The 13,901-nt window shown below is 40.9% G+C and overlaps 1 protein-coding gene across 1 annotated transcript; it reads left to right on the plus strand.

Moving 5' to 3' along the window:
• Positions 1 to 2,846: 2,846 nt before the first annotated feature.
• Positions 2,847 to 5,851, plus strand: LOC129773881 (uncharacterized). Its single transcript, XM_055777541.1, has 2 exons — positions 2,847 to 5,124; positions 5,424 to 5,851. The coding sequence occupies exons 1-2, from the start codon at positions 2,847 to 2,849 to the stop codon at positions 5,849 to 5,851; spliced, it is 2,706 nt and encodes a 901-aa protein (XP_055633516.1).
• The last annotated feature ends 8,050 nt before the right edge of the window (positions 5,852 to 13,901 follow it).

The following is a 13,901-nucleotide window of genomic DNA, read 5'->3' on the forward strand; positions in this document are numbered from 1 at the left end:
ACGGCGGAAACGGTATGAAACGCATTTGCGATGACAACGGTACGGTGTCGACATCTGGATGCGAGATTAGTTTCCCACTAAATTTATCATTATAATATCAAATTATCTTCAGATTAAATTTTTGTATGTTATTATTATATTACTTGAAGAAAACAAAGTTTTCCACTCAAATTGAATACCAGTTAGCCACGAAGAAGTTAATTTTCATTAATGATTTTTTATTTGAAAAGTGCTCATTCTGCCTGAAAACTCATCATTATCTTCGACACTTCACTAACTCGTAACACGTAGTTCAATGGCGGGCCGTTTATTTCTTTTCCACCGTGAAGTGTATTCGAGAATCAGGTCCATTGTTTTCTCTCCACAACTACGATTCCCTTGCCAAATCATCGGGCATATTTATCTGCGTAAACAAATTTGAACCCGGCTATTTGTCCGAAAGCCATTTTTACGTATTTTACGCTTGTTGCATACTAATTCGCCTGGCTATAGTGTGGCTCGCCCAGGATTGTTCTGGACTGCTCGTAGATTCCGGGTATGGTATTTACAGTCGATTTTGGAAATTTAAGGAATTTTGCAATCTTTTCTCCTGACCACGTCGGGTATTCGACGTGATTATGCAATTTTTTTTCCTGCCTTTCATGTTTCAACGTCGATTACTTTTAAATGTGTCCTTCAATCTTGATGAAATTTTTACTACTGAATAAACAAAACATCCAGATCAAAACGCTGTCAATAGTTTCTCGATGTGACAACTAGGGGCGCCGCAGTAAATAAAAATAAGCGACCAAATTCTAACTGAAACAGACTTCATTGCTTAAGCTGCATTAGGGTTTATTGACCCTTCCTCGCAACGTGGCCAGACTGAACCTTTTTCTGTACTGAAATCAAAGAGCCAGCTAGTCTGATTTACACTGAAGAAAAAAGGCACAGATCGCACATCGTGCGAACGCAGTTTCTGCGCTCTGAAATGACCGACTCAATGGCTTGGAATGAATCGCTAGCAAGTCTTGATTTAGATGCAATTGTAGATCATTTTGCGTCAGTTAAAGCACGCAAGGCAAAGATTTGACTTGAGAGTAAGCGAAGCTGGTAACGATATTACTAGCCTTCTAAATACGAATAAATTGTTCAGGATGAAAATAACTGAGTAGTTTTCTCAAAATATCATTATTTTAAAGTTAGTGAAAAAATCGAAAAGAATGTATTTTTGAGGGCGCCATTTTCATAGTTTACCTGGGGCGCTGTTTACCTTCACTACGCCGCTGCACTAGATTACTTTTGTACGCGATTCTCTTAAATTCACGATTTTTTACGCGATTTACTCCAAATTACGTGATTTTCTTGAAATTACGCGATTTGGCACTGCCTACCGTCGCTTCGTTTGGAAGAGAAAGAGATATATTAAATCGTGCGCTGGTTTTCCGGGTTTACAAACTGTCGATGTGTGGAACTAGTTTGGGTAATGTGAGTTAATCATACAATTCGTAAACGTCATTTCGGATTGAATAATAGTCGATTGCCTTGAAAACCCTTTATTTATTCGTTATTAGCTGACCCGGCAAACTTCGTCCCGCAAAAAAAATTTTTTTTTATCACATCACGTTTTCCTACTGAGCGCATGGGTCCATTCACAGAACATTGATTGATTGATCTTCTAATCTACATTTTAAAATTATTTTTTACTATAAAAGTTCAGTACTTCTTCCAAAACTCGACATTATAATATCAGATTATTTTCAGACACAATTCTCGTGCAAGATTTTTCATCCACTTGCAAATAACATATTTCACCGTTACATGGAATGAATGTTTGATACAGAAAATATGATAGAATGAAGACAGCCCTAAATCAGACCATTCCTTTCTCCAATTTTGCTCTTATCCACACATTCGGCGATCCATTTTTATTTATATAGATAGAAGACGATATAGGAGTGTGTTCAGTCCACCGCTCAGCGCAGCGCACTGAAAGTACGACCGACAGGATGGCAGAGGAAGGAACGCAACGAAAGGACGATCGCGAGGACACAAACACCAACATACGCCCCACCCGTGGGAGAGTGCATTGCGAGCGCAAGCAAACTGCACTGCGTGCAGGGAGGGAGTTCTATTTCAACCGCCAAAGGAAGAGGTTTATTTTATGTGCTGAACTCACGATAGAAGAAAGAGCTTAAAAGAAAGTTTGATATTTGATCTTGTAAATTTTGCTGTAAATATAAAATGTGTACAAAGTAATAAATACTTTAATTTGCTATCAACTAGTTAATCCCTTATTCGGTCCGTGGTACAGTTTTGTGTTTTGGATTGGTCCCTAACAGGACCAAAGTGGTATGGAATTTTCCATACCTCGCATTGCACGCGGCACTGGGCCGCTCGGAATCATTCCGTGGAAACGCACTCTCTCCTAAGTAGCATAACTGCTACTTTGGTTGAGATTTGCAGATTCGTTGATCTTGCGTGTCAGCCGCATGGGCGGCTGTGGAAAATTTGCAATCGAACACGCACAAACATGATCGCAGAATACAGTCCACTGCTTGGTGAAAAAACATTTGGTCCTTCGAGCCGGATGGAGGCCGGATGACATATGGATGGCGTTTGGATTTTGGTCAACGATTTGGCAAGCAAACTGTGCCATGGATTTGAGTGAGTGGATTAGCTGGTTGGTAGCAAACAAAATTGAAATAGTGAATCGCAAAAAGACTGGAAAAAGTGCTTGCAAATTGCAAAAAGTGAATATTGGATTAGTGGAAAAAGATATTGGACATTGGTAAATTTATGAAAACATTTAATGTGCAACAAAAACTATTAAAGCTTAAAGTGGAAGTGATTTCAAGTGCTACAGAATGAAGAACACGCATGCTAAAGGTGGAGCTGCTGGCGGGACCGGTGCGCAATCCGGTAGCGGCGATGGCGCCGACATGGCAGAGTACAACACGCTGTCCAATCTTCGAGGACTAGCGAAAGGGAAAATCATCCGCTTATACGACATGTTGGAGAGAGTGGAAGAGGAACAAACGCAGCTAACATCGCCACAGGTAAAGGTGTACATAAAGAAACTAGATGCTGCCTATAAGGAATTTCACAACTACCATGAACGGATCGTGGCGGTGGTGGCGCATGATCGGAAAGAGGATCAAGACTGTGAGTACGTTGAATTCGAGACGCTATACGATAATGTGTCGATTTTTCTCGAGACGTGGCTCGAGAATTTTGCCGCACCTGACTCTCGTCCTGCTACTGGTCAACCAGTAAGTCAACAGCCGTTGATTGTGCAACAATCGCTTCCTCGTGCCATTCCTACATTTGATGGCAAATACGAGCAGTGGGAAAAGTTCAAGATTATGTTCGGGGATGTGGTGAACAAGTCAAATGAGCCACCACGAATCAAGCTCTATCATTTGGAGAAAGCATTGATTGGGGATGCTGCCGGTTTGATTGATGCGAAAACAATTGCTGATGGCAATTATGATCGCGCATGGGAAATTTTAAGAGAGAGGTTCGAGGATAAGAGGCGCATGATTGATATGCATATTGTTGGTCTGTTAAGCATAACGAAGATATTTAAAGAAGATCATTGCGAATTACGGAAGCTTGTTGATACATGTGTGGGTCATGTCGAAAATTTGAAATTTCTGGGTCAGGAATTTTCAGGTGTGTCCGAACTGGTTGTCGTACACATCCTTACTAGCGCTCTAGACAAAGAGAGCAAACGAGCATGGGAATCAACAATGGAACATGGGTCGCTTCCGAATTATCATGATACAATCTCATTTCTTAAAAATCGCATTTCCATTCTTGAAAGATGTCAGGTGTCCGATACAAGTAACAATCAAAAACTGTTAGATTCTATGTCACATAAAAGAAATCAAGTATCGAACAAACAACCAAATTCGCGAGTAAACACAGCTACAGTTTCGGCTAATTGCGAGTTTTGTGAAGGTAACCATTTCGCATTCAAATGCTCAAGTTTTCATGGATTGGATATTGATGAGCGACTCAAAATGGTGCGTGACAAACGAGTTTGCTTCAATTGTTTGAGAAGAGGTCACCGTGGGTTAGATTGTCCATCATCTAAATGTTGCTCAAAGTGTCAGCGTAGACATCACAGTTTGCTTCACAGGGAAGGAGTTCGTTCATCAAATATGGGTAAAAGACATACAGCATTAGAGAATCAAAAACAGCATTGCACTCCCAGCACTTCGAGAGGTTCATCAATGCAGGATATTACTGCTGCTTATTCCAACACGCATGGAAAACCAGCTCAGCAAGTGCTTTTGCTAACAGCACAAGTTATAGTTTTGGATAAAGACGGAAATCCGCATACAAGTCGAGCACTTTTGGATAGTGGCTCGCAAATCAACTTCATTTCAGAGTCAATGCTTGATAGGCTAGGAGTGCAGAAAGAAAAGGCAAACATATCAGTAAACGGAGTTAGCAACATCAAATCCAAAGCTCAACACAAAGCTAGGATAAAAGTATGCTCTAAATATAGCAACTTCGAAATCGATTTGAATTGCTTGGTTACTCATAAAGTCACTGGTATTCTGCCAACTTACGAGATAGATATAGCCTCATGGAACATTCCGCCCGGAACACAATTGGCTGACCCTTCATTCTACAAACCTGGACAAATAGATTTGCTAATCGGAATGGAGTGGTTCGATGATCTCATTAAACCCGGACGAGTGAAGTTTTCAGAAAAATTGCCAACTTTGATGGACTCGCAATTTGGATGGCTAATTGGTGGAAAGGTTAAAAGCGAATCTGTATCTGGTTCTACCTTTCATTCACATACAGTAACATTTTCAACAAAGCAATTAAGTCAACAGATTCATAATTTTGGAAAATTGGATCACGTGGCCACTAAGCAATGTGTGCCAATCGAGATTGATGAGTGCGAAGCTCACTCTCAGTCTACATTGCGTCGCAACTTTCAAGGTTATGATATGGTTCAACTACCATCGCAGAAGACATATAGACAGCTAAAAGATTCTAAGCATAGAGTTCTAAAGAAATACAAGCTATACAAGCAACAGGAAGGCCAACAACAATATGATAAGTTCATAGAAGAGTTTGTACGCTCAGAACACTTTTATGAAATAAATGAGAAACCAGATGCAAGTAGGATTCTAAAGTGGCAACTTTGCAAGCAAAAGTTAAATTTCGAAAAGAAGAATGATAAAAATATCAAAACTTATGTACTATCAAGAGATGCTAGGAGTAATAAACGCAAGCGAAAAACTAGAGCAAAAGAATGGACATCCTTTCCCTCAAGTGCGCTTCATTGGGAGGCCGGAATAAAAAGTTTAACGATTCTTCTAAATCATGTTTATAAACAAACTATCCTTAAAAAATGGAATTTGCGACTCTTTTATGTTATTAGGAACTCATGACCCCTATTTTCCCATTGTTCCCAAAAGACCCAGAAGTTTTGATAACTGAACACATGGTTATTGGTAGCTCTCTAATATCCATACTCGAACTCTCCTATAAAGATATTCCCATAAATCGATTGTACCGATTGCAACGCATCCAGCAGCTGAGACAGTATTTCTGGAATCGCTGGTCTCATGAACATTTGGTAGACCTCCTATTGAGAGCAAAATGGACAAAAAAGGAATTCAACGTGGTTATCAATACAGTCGTCCTCCCAAAGAAATACAAGGTTCCAACTCAACAAAGAGAGATAGGCCGAGTCGCACGAACCGACCTTGGATTTGATGGCCTAGTTCAAGTCGTGGATATAGGTGTTGGCGATTCAACTTTTAGAAGACCGATCCACAAACCAGCGCCACTACCTATTTTGGACAACGCATCGATTGAGGACAAGGATAATTCAACAGAATGACTTTTCTTCTGCCGTGGGAGTATGTTCAGTCCACCGCTCAGCGCAGCGCACTGAAAGTACGACCGACAGGATGGCAGAGGAAGGAACGCAACGAAAGGACGATCGCGAGGACACAAACACCAACATACGCCCCACCCGTGGGAGAGTGCATTGCGAGCGCAAGCAAACTGCACTGCGTGCAGGGAGGGAGTTCTATTTCAACCGCCAAAGGAAGAGGTTTATTTTATGTGCTGAACTCACGATAGAAGAAAGAGCTTAAAAGAAAGTTTGATATTTGATCTTGTAAATTTTGCTGTAAATATAAAATGTGTACAAAGTAATAAATACTTTAATTTGCTATCAACTAGTTAATCCCTTATTCGGTCCGTGGTACAGTTTTGTGTTTTGGATTGGTCCCTAACAGGACCAAAGTGGTATGGAATTTTCCATACCTCGCATTGCACGCGGCACTGGGCCGCTCGGAATCATTCCGTGGAAACGCACTCTCTCCTAAGTAGCATAACTGCTACTTTGGTTGAGATTTGCAGATTCGTTGATCTTGCGTGTCAGCCGCATGGGCGGCTGTGGAAAATTTGCAATCGAACACGCACAAACATGATCGCAGAATACAGTCCACTGCTTGGTGAAAAAACAGAGTGCGTTTTACCACATTAAAATCCATTTCCACCTTCGAGCGATCAATTTCGTTAGCGCAAACATCAAATGGACTAACAACGCTTGTCAATATGTAATTGTAGAACACATGCAAATCGAATTTTTCGAATTTTCCCATTTACCTTCAGAGTTTTCCGAAAAGTTTCAATTGTCATGTTTGGTTGGAATATGTTTGGTTGAAATATGTACATTATTTTTATGGGACCCCCTCTCCTTTCCAGAGGATTTATTGCACACTAAAACCTTTATTTGCCTAATTTGCTTTCATTTGCTTGATTAAAAATATATATTTTTATTAAGGCTCATATGGCGTCACTCTGACGGGGCCGGGAGTTCATTATTTCGACAATGTTTGCCTTATAACTATGTTAGTAATATGTAACCGATTACTCGCGGTTGGTTCGAGGTTAGTATTACAAGTGTTTTCGTAATTGTGATGTTGCTGTCTCCAATGCTCTGTACCTGTGCCCGACACGGGATACTTCCTTTTGGGATGCAGCTGACCATTAATCAGCAACGCCCCCTAGTCTGTACCCCATATCTAGCGTGGTGCGTCTTCTCGACTCGAGGAATCCAGGATAAAATGGTCACTAGCCGGCGCAAACATCAGCTCGTGTAGAGTTGTCATGAGCGGCACAACCTTTGGCTCTTGTTGAATGATCAGTGGACTGCACAACCTTTGGCCCGTGTGTCTGTAAAGAGTGTGTGTATGTATTGCCGCGACTAAGTAAAAGTTTATAGATCGGATAGGAGGGATATGAAACAGGGACACAACGAAGGAAACATCATTAAACGTTGACATCGGCGTTTCTGAGGAACAGGTATAGATGAAGCAGAAGATCAGGATCACGGCTACCTAAAATATCCCGGACGGGGATATCCGATTGTCTGCCTTTTGCTCTCAGTGCTCTAGAGAGCTGAGAGCGAGCAGCATGGAACCGGATACACGACCAGACAATATGCTCGATGTCGTGGTAGCCATCGCCACAATCACGAAAATTGTTTGCTGCGAGCCCAATGCGATAGAGATGCGCGTTTAGGTTGTAGTGATTGGACATAAGCCGAGATATCACGCGAATGAAATCACGACCTACATTCAATCCCTTAAACCAAGCTTTCGTCGAAACCTTAGGGATAATCGTGTGTAACCAGCGACCGAACTCATCTTCACTCCACATGCGCTGCCAACTAACGAGTGTGTCCTGACGAGGAATGTGAAAAAATTCGTTATAAGCAATTTGCCTTTCAAAAAGTGTGCCTTCTGAAGCGCCCACCTTAGCTAGCGAGTCCGCTTTCTCATTCCTCGGAATCGAGCAATGAGAGGGAACCCATGCTAAGGTAATCTTGAATAATTTTTCGACCAAAACACTCAATAGATGTCTTATTCTTGTTAGGAAATAAGATGAGCGTTTATCAACTTTCATTGAACGAATTGCCTCTATTGAGCTGAGACTGTCTGAAAAAATAAAATAATGGTCGATGGGCAGTGTTTCAATGATCCCTAGAGCATAGTATATCGCACCCATTTCAGCGACATACACGGAACAAGGATCTTTGAGTTTGAAAGAGGCACTGGAATTTTCATTGAAGATGCCGAAACCAGTGGACCCGTTTATGAATGAACCGTCAGTAAAGAACATTTTATCAGATCTAACTTTCCCAAATTCTGCCGAAAATATCGGCGGAATAGAATCGGAGCGTAGATGATCTGGGATTCCATGGATTTTTTGTCGCATGGACAGATCAAAATTGACAGAGGAATTGCAAAAGTATGGGAAGCAAAATTGGTTGGAGATGCCCGGTGAAGGGTGCACTTCATGGGTAAGGAAATCATGGTACAAACACATAAAACTTGACTGAGGAGTCAGTTGGAGTAGATTTTCGAAGTTATCAATCACCAATGGATTCATGATCTTGCAGCGGATGAGAAATCTGTAGGATAATTCTGTGAACCGAAGAGTAAGCGGGGGTACTCCTGCCAAGACTTCGAGACTCATCGTATGTGTCGAATGCAAACACCCCATTGCTATACGCAAGCAACGATATTGTATTCTCTTCAGCTTGAGAATATGAATCCTGGCAGCTGATCGGAAGCAAAAACTGCCATATTCCAACACTGATAATATCGTTGTTTTGTACAACTGAATGAGGTCTCCTGGATGGGCACCCCACCATGTTCCGGTTATTGTTTGGAGAAAATTGATTCTTTGCTGGCATTTCTGTTTCAAATACGCAATGTGTATTCCCCAGGTACATTTAGAGTCAAAAAATACTCCAAGGTATTTGAAAAACATCGAGTACCTGATCGCTTTACCGGATAGGTGAAGCTGGAATTGGGCGGTTTCGTGCTTCCTAGAAAAAACGACCCCATTTCGGTTTTATTCGTAGAGAATTCGATACCCAGCTTGAGAGCCGACGTGAACAGGTTGTTCAGGGTATCTTGCAAGGATTTTTGCAGAATGGCGGGATTAGTACCCGTGATGGAAATAACTCCATCGTCTGCAAGTTGTCTCAGCGTGCAGTATATATATATATATATATATATATATATATATATATATATATATATATATATATATATATATATATATATATATATATATATATATATATATATATATATATAGATTTAGGGACCTATTCCAAAAGACGAGACGACTTCACGACTAAACTAGTATGTATGTTTGCAGATGCAGATTTTAAAATGGACCTGGCGCTCGCCACTCGTCGTCAACCCTTCGTTCCGTTGTCCTCGTTGTTCACACCCGTCACGGCCCCTGCCCTGCTATGCTACTAATTGCTGCTTTCAATTTCCAGCATTCATCGAGGGGAGCAGCATCCAGTTTTGCAAGTTTTGCAGCAATGTTCGGCTTCTGCAGTCGTCGTAGGTGGTACCGTAGTCAGCGTTGATGTCTTATGTTATTGGAAACTGACAGTTTAGTACGCAGTTTGACCATCACCAGGTAGTGGTCTGAATAGATGTTAGCACCACGATAAATCCTGGCGTAGATGATATTCGAAAAGCGCCGACCGTAGGACAAAACGTGATTAATTTGTGTTTCCGTTTGCTGAGGTGAACTCTAGGTGTAACGGTATTGAAGGCTGTACTGGAAGAAGGAGCTACGTATGGCCGTGTTCTTGGAGGCAGCGAAGTCGATAAGTCTTAGACTGTTTCCGTTGGTTTGCGGATGGGCGCTGAACCTACCAGTTATCGGTTTGAACTCCTCCTCTAGGCCGACCTGAGCGTTCAGATCACCGATGACGATTTTGATGTCGTATTTTTTGGGCAGCGATCATATTCACGCTGTAGCTGCGCGTAGAATTCTTTATCGTCATTGGTGCGAGCTAAGGGCAATATTTTATCCTTCTCATTTTGGACCGCCCAGCTGTATGGGAAGGCCAGATGCTTCCCCTGCTAATATAATGGTCGAATCAATTTTGTTGGAAAACCATGAACAAACAATTTTCCATAGCTATGAACGCTATACTAAATCGTGCGCAGGATTTCGGGGTTTTTAAACAGTCGATTTGTGGATCTAGTGTGGTCAACGCAAGCTAATTACACGAACAAGATAACAGTTCAGGATTGGGGAGTTTCGGCTGACAACATTCCTTCAATATGAATTGGTACTCGCGCGTATCATTGAATTATAATCAACCTATATGCAATCAAATCATATTGTTATGCATTGCAATTTCATAGAGTATCGATGATTATGATCCATTACTATTACCATTACTCCGTAGAGAAGCCTTTGAGTATTTATCACTGAAGTTAAACGAGTCGTAGTCAACGGGACTAGAAGGGTGAAACTATTATGCTTATAATTTTCCTTTTTTGTGTAGGTAAATAACTAAAGCTATTAATTTTAGTTGGCAAAATCCCTTTCCTCATCAATTCTGATCAGTATTTATAATGGATTAGCTGACCTGACAAACTTCGCCCTGCCCAAAAATTATTTTTCGTTATCACATTCATGTTTTCTTACTAAGCGCACCATCATGGGTCCAATCGCAGAACTGTTCATTCTTGATCTTCTAATCTATCCTTAAAAATTACCTTTTACTATTAAATTCCTAGTACTTTTAACAGAACTCGTCATTATAATATCAGATTATTTTCAGACACAATTCTCCTTCAGAGTTTTCCGAAAATTTTCAATTGTCATGTTTGGTTTAAATATGTGTATTATGTTTACGGAACCCCCTCTCCATTCCAGAGGAGGGAGGGGTGCCATACCATCGTAAAATCATTTCTCGTACCCAACAACCCTCACATCCCAATTTTGGCTCCATTTGCTTGATTAATTCTCGAGTTATACAAAAGTTTGTGTTTCATTTGTTTGTGTTGTCGAACCGCCATAGAAACATTTATTGCTTCCTGAAACCTCCATATGCAAATCTTGGTTCAATTTGCTTGATTAGTTCTCGAGTTTTTCACCCACTCCCCTCTTTTAAAGAGGGGGAGGAGTGTCAAACCACCATATAAACATTTGTTTCCCCCTAAAACCTACATATGCCAGATTTGTTTCCATTTGCTTGATTAATTCTCGAGTTATGCAGAAAAACCTCCACATGCCGAATTTGGTTTCGTTTGCTTGATTAATTCTTGAGTAATGCAGAAATTTGTGTTTCATTTGTATGGTAGCACTTCCACTTCCGAAATCACTGAACTTGAACACTATTAAGTATATATAGTTGAAAATCAAGAACCATTCATCCATCAAAACCCAGGAAACGAAGCTGAATTCAAAACGACGATTACGGAGATCTGGCAGGTACTTCCGTCTACAGTGACCAGAAATCTCGCCTCTATGCTTGCAGGAAGTGCTGGGCGTCAAAGGGGGGCTATACCAAATACTAGGGGATTGATTTTTGTCATCATCTATTAACATTTCTGAACTGATTTCAATCTTCGTTTTAAGAAAAACTTGAACAGTACACTCAATTTTGCAACGTCTTAATTGGAGATTTTTTGTTTGTATTTTAAACATGAAGTAGAAATGTGACCATGTTATTTTTTTTTTCCTAATCACTACATGAGAGTAAAATGGATCGATTTTACGATGAATATAAGTCGCATTTAATCATTTATTTTTTAACCCCGAAAAACTCAACAATAACAAACCAGCACGAGTTGTATACTCAATTTTGTGATTGGCTGTATATAGATTTACATACCTAAATTCCGCATTGGCAAGCTAGACTGCTAGATCAACCCATCAAACCAATCGCAATTCCATACACTCGATATAACAAAGAAGATTATCTGGTGGGAGGTTGATGTTGTTCTCCTTGGAGCCTCCTGCCCTCATGTATTTTGTTTTAGACACATTAATCAGCAGTCCGATACGCCTGGCTTCTGCTTTTAGTCTGGTGTAAATGTTCTCCACCGTCACAAAGTTCCGTTCAGGTGTTCGTCGAAGTACTGTTTTCACCTGTCGACCACTTCGCCTTCGTTCGTGATCAGGTTCTCTTCCACATCCTTGCATGTGTCGACTTGCGGCACATCGTCTCAGCGGGATTAGGTTACCTTCTCGTAGAACTTCCGCGTTTCATTGACATGGAACAACTCTTCCAGCTGCTCATGATCACACTCCTGCTGTTGGCGTTTCTTTCGTCTCAGAATCATGGTCATGTCGTTCCGTGCCCGTTGGTGTGAAAAGGTATGCAGTGCAATCAGAAAATACGGGGAGAAGATTTTCTTCGATGACATGTATCGAAGCAAACTTTTGTGCAAAAAGGAATACCAGTTCGTAATGTGGCCGAAAAATTTGGAATCACGAAGTTCAACATCGATCGTGCCAAAGGAAGGTTGATGCTCATAACTTATTAGGTTGTTCCAAAAGTTCTTACCCTCTATGGCCAATCGTCTCCTTAGTGCCTGACACCATGCTGAATAGCACATTCATCACCAGTTTAGGTATGAATTCACGAACGTAAGTTGTATATTGTATTTCAAATAACATAGCCTATCATGCAAGAAATTTTTAATTTATACCGAGCACTAAACGAATAAAATTTCGGAGCTTTGTTCCATTTGTTCTTGGCAACAGTACTGATACCACATTGTTGGGGCGAAAACCGGATATTTTTAACTTGGCCACCGGGTTCTTAGCAGCAATAAACACTTTATTTCCAGGTTTAGTGCAGCTTTAAACTGCAAATATATTTTATTAAATATGGCTTCCATAGTGGAGTTTTCAATTACTTACACATTCGGTGTTCTTACGATAAATAAATTTGGAAGAAATTCACTGATTCAACAAATACAACGGTATCTCAACTACAATATGCGAGCAAATACGAGTTTTGTAATCTACGTTTTAAATCCAACAAAAATATTTTTCACTGTTTCAAATTCGAACTTGTATTCTTTTTAGCGTTCGTTGCCCGAAGTCGTTTTCTCTTTCTCTTCTTCCTTTTCGATGACAGCTCTAACGCCGCGCGTTCGTCGATGACATTTGACGTCAAGTTGAGTTAGGGTGACCATATTTGGAACGCATACTTGGAACAGTGCACCCAGCGGCAACACACATACTTCACATTCCAGCACCTCTCAGGATCTCAGAATAGGGCTTACCTAACGTGTGATGCCACATTCTTCACGCTATACCCTGCTATCCCCTCTAAATAGTGTAAAACATGGAATCGCCAACGTCTACTCGCATAGTTATTTTAGCTCACTATAGCCATCACTGATGGGATGGGTTGCTAGACTTCTACCGCTAGCTGGGACAACTTGTTCGATCGAGAAATTTTCACTCAACGTAATCGGTAACAGTGCCCGTCGTACCATCATTTTCTTCTCGGTATATTTTTCGTACCTAGGTGTGTCTTGGAAGGGTCATTGTTCAATAGACAGAGCATTGACCGTGCTTGGGGGGCGTTCACAAGGCAGAGCACAATCTTGCAGCCTACGTAAGATGAGTACGTGACAGAACAACCACATACTGGGTGGCTCTCTTCCGAAGTCAGTGTTGGTTTGTTTCAATAGACACGAGTGTATTCCTTATTCCTCATACGATTGTGCATAAACGTAGACAAGTGATTATCTGTTCGGTTCAGATTGGGGAGTAGGGAGGATACTCTAAATCCTGAAATTCAATTCCTGCATCTTCGCTACTGTCTCCCGCGCTCTATAATCTAGTCGTTCAAAAGCTACTTGAGGTTCTGTTAGTGGCTGGATAGACAAGAGCCTTGCTTTTAGAGGCTCAGTTATGGTTTCAGTACAAATCGTGTTTCAATCAAAGAGGAGACGCGTCTCCACTGTGTCGTGTCAGGTGAACTGAATGTTATCTGGAGAGTTGCTAGTAGCAGATTTGGCACCTAACTTCCCCTCAACGGTTCAATCAGAAAACTATGGAGCAGTAATAGAAATGACATGCCGCCACTG

Source organism: Toxorhynchites rutilus, chromosome 3 (genome assembly GCF_029784135.1).
Source record: "Toxorhynchites rutilus septentrionalis strain SRP chromosome 3, ASM2978413v1, whole genome shotgun sequence".
Lineage (NCBI taxonomy): Eukaryota > Metazoa > Arthropoda > Insecta > Diptera > Culicidae > Toxorhynchites > Toxorhynchites rutilus.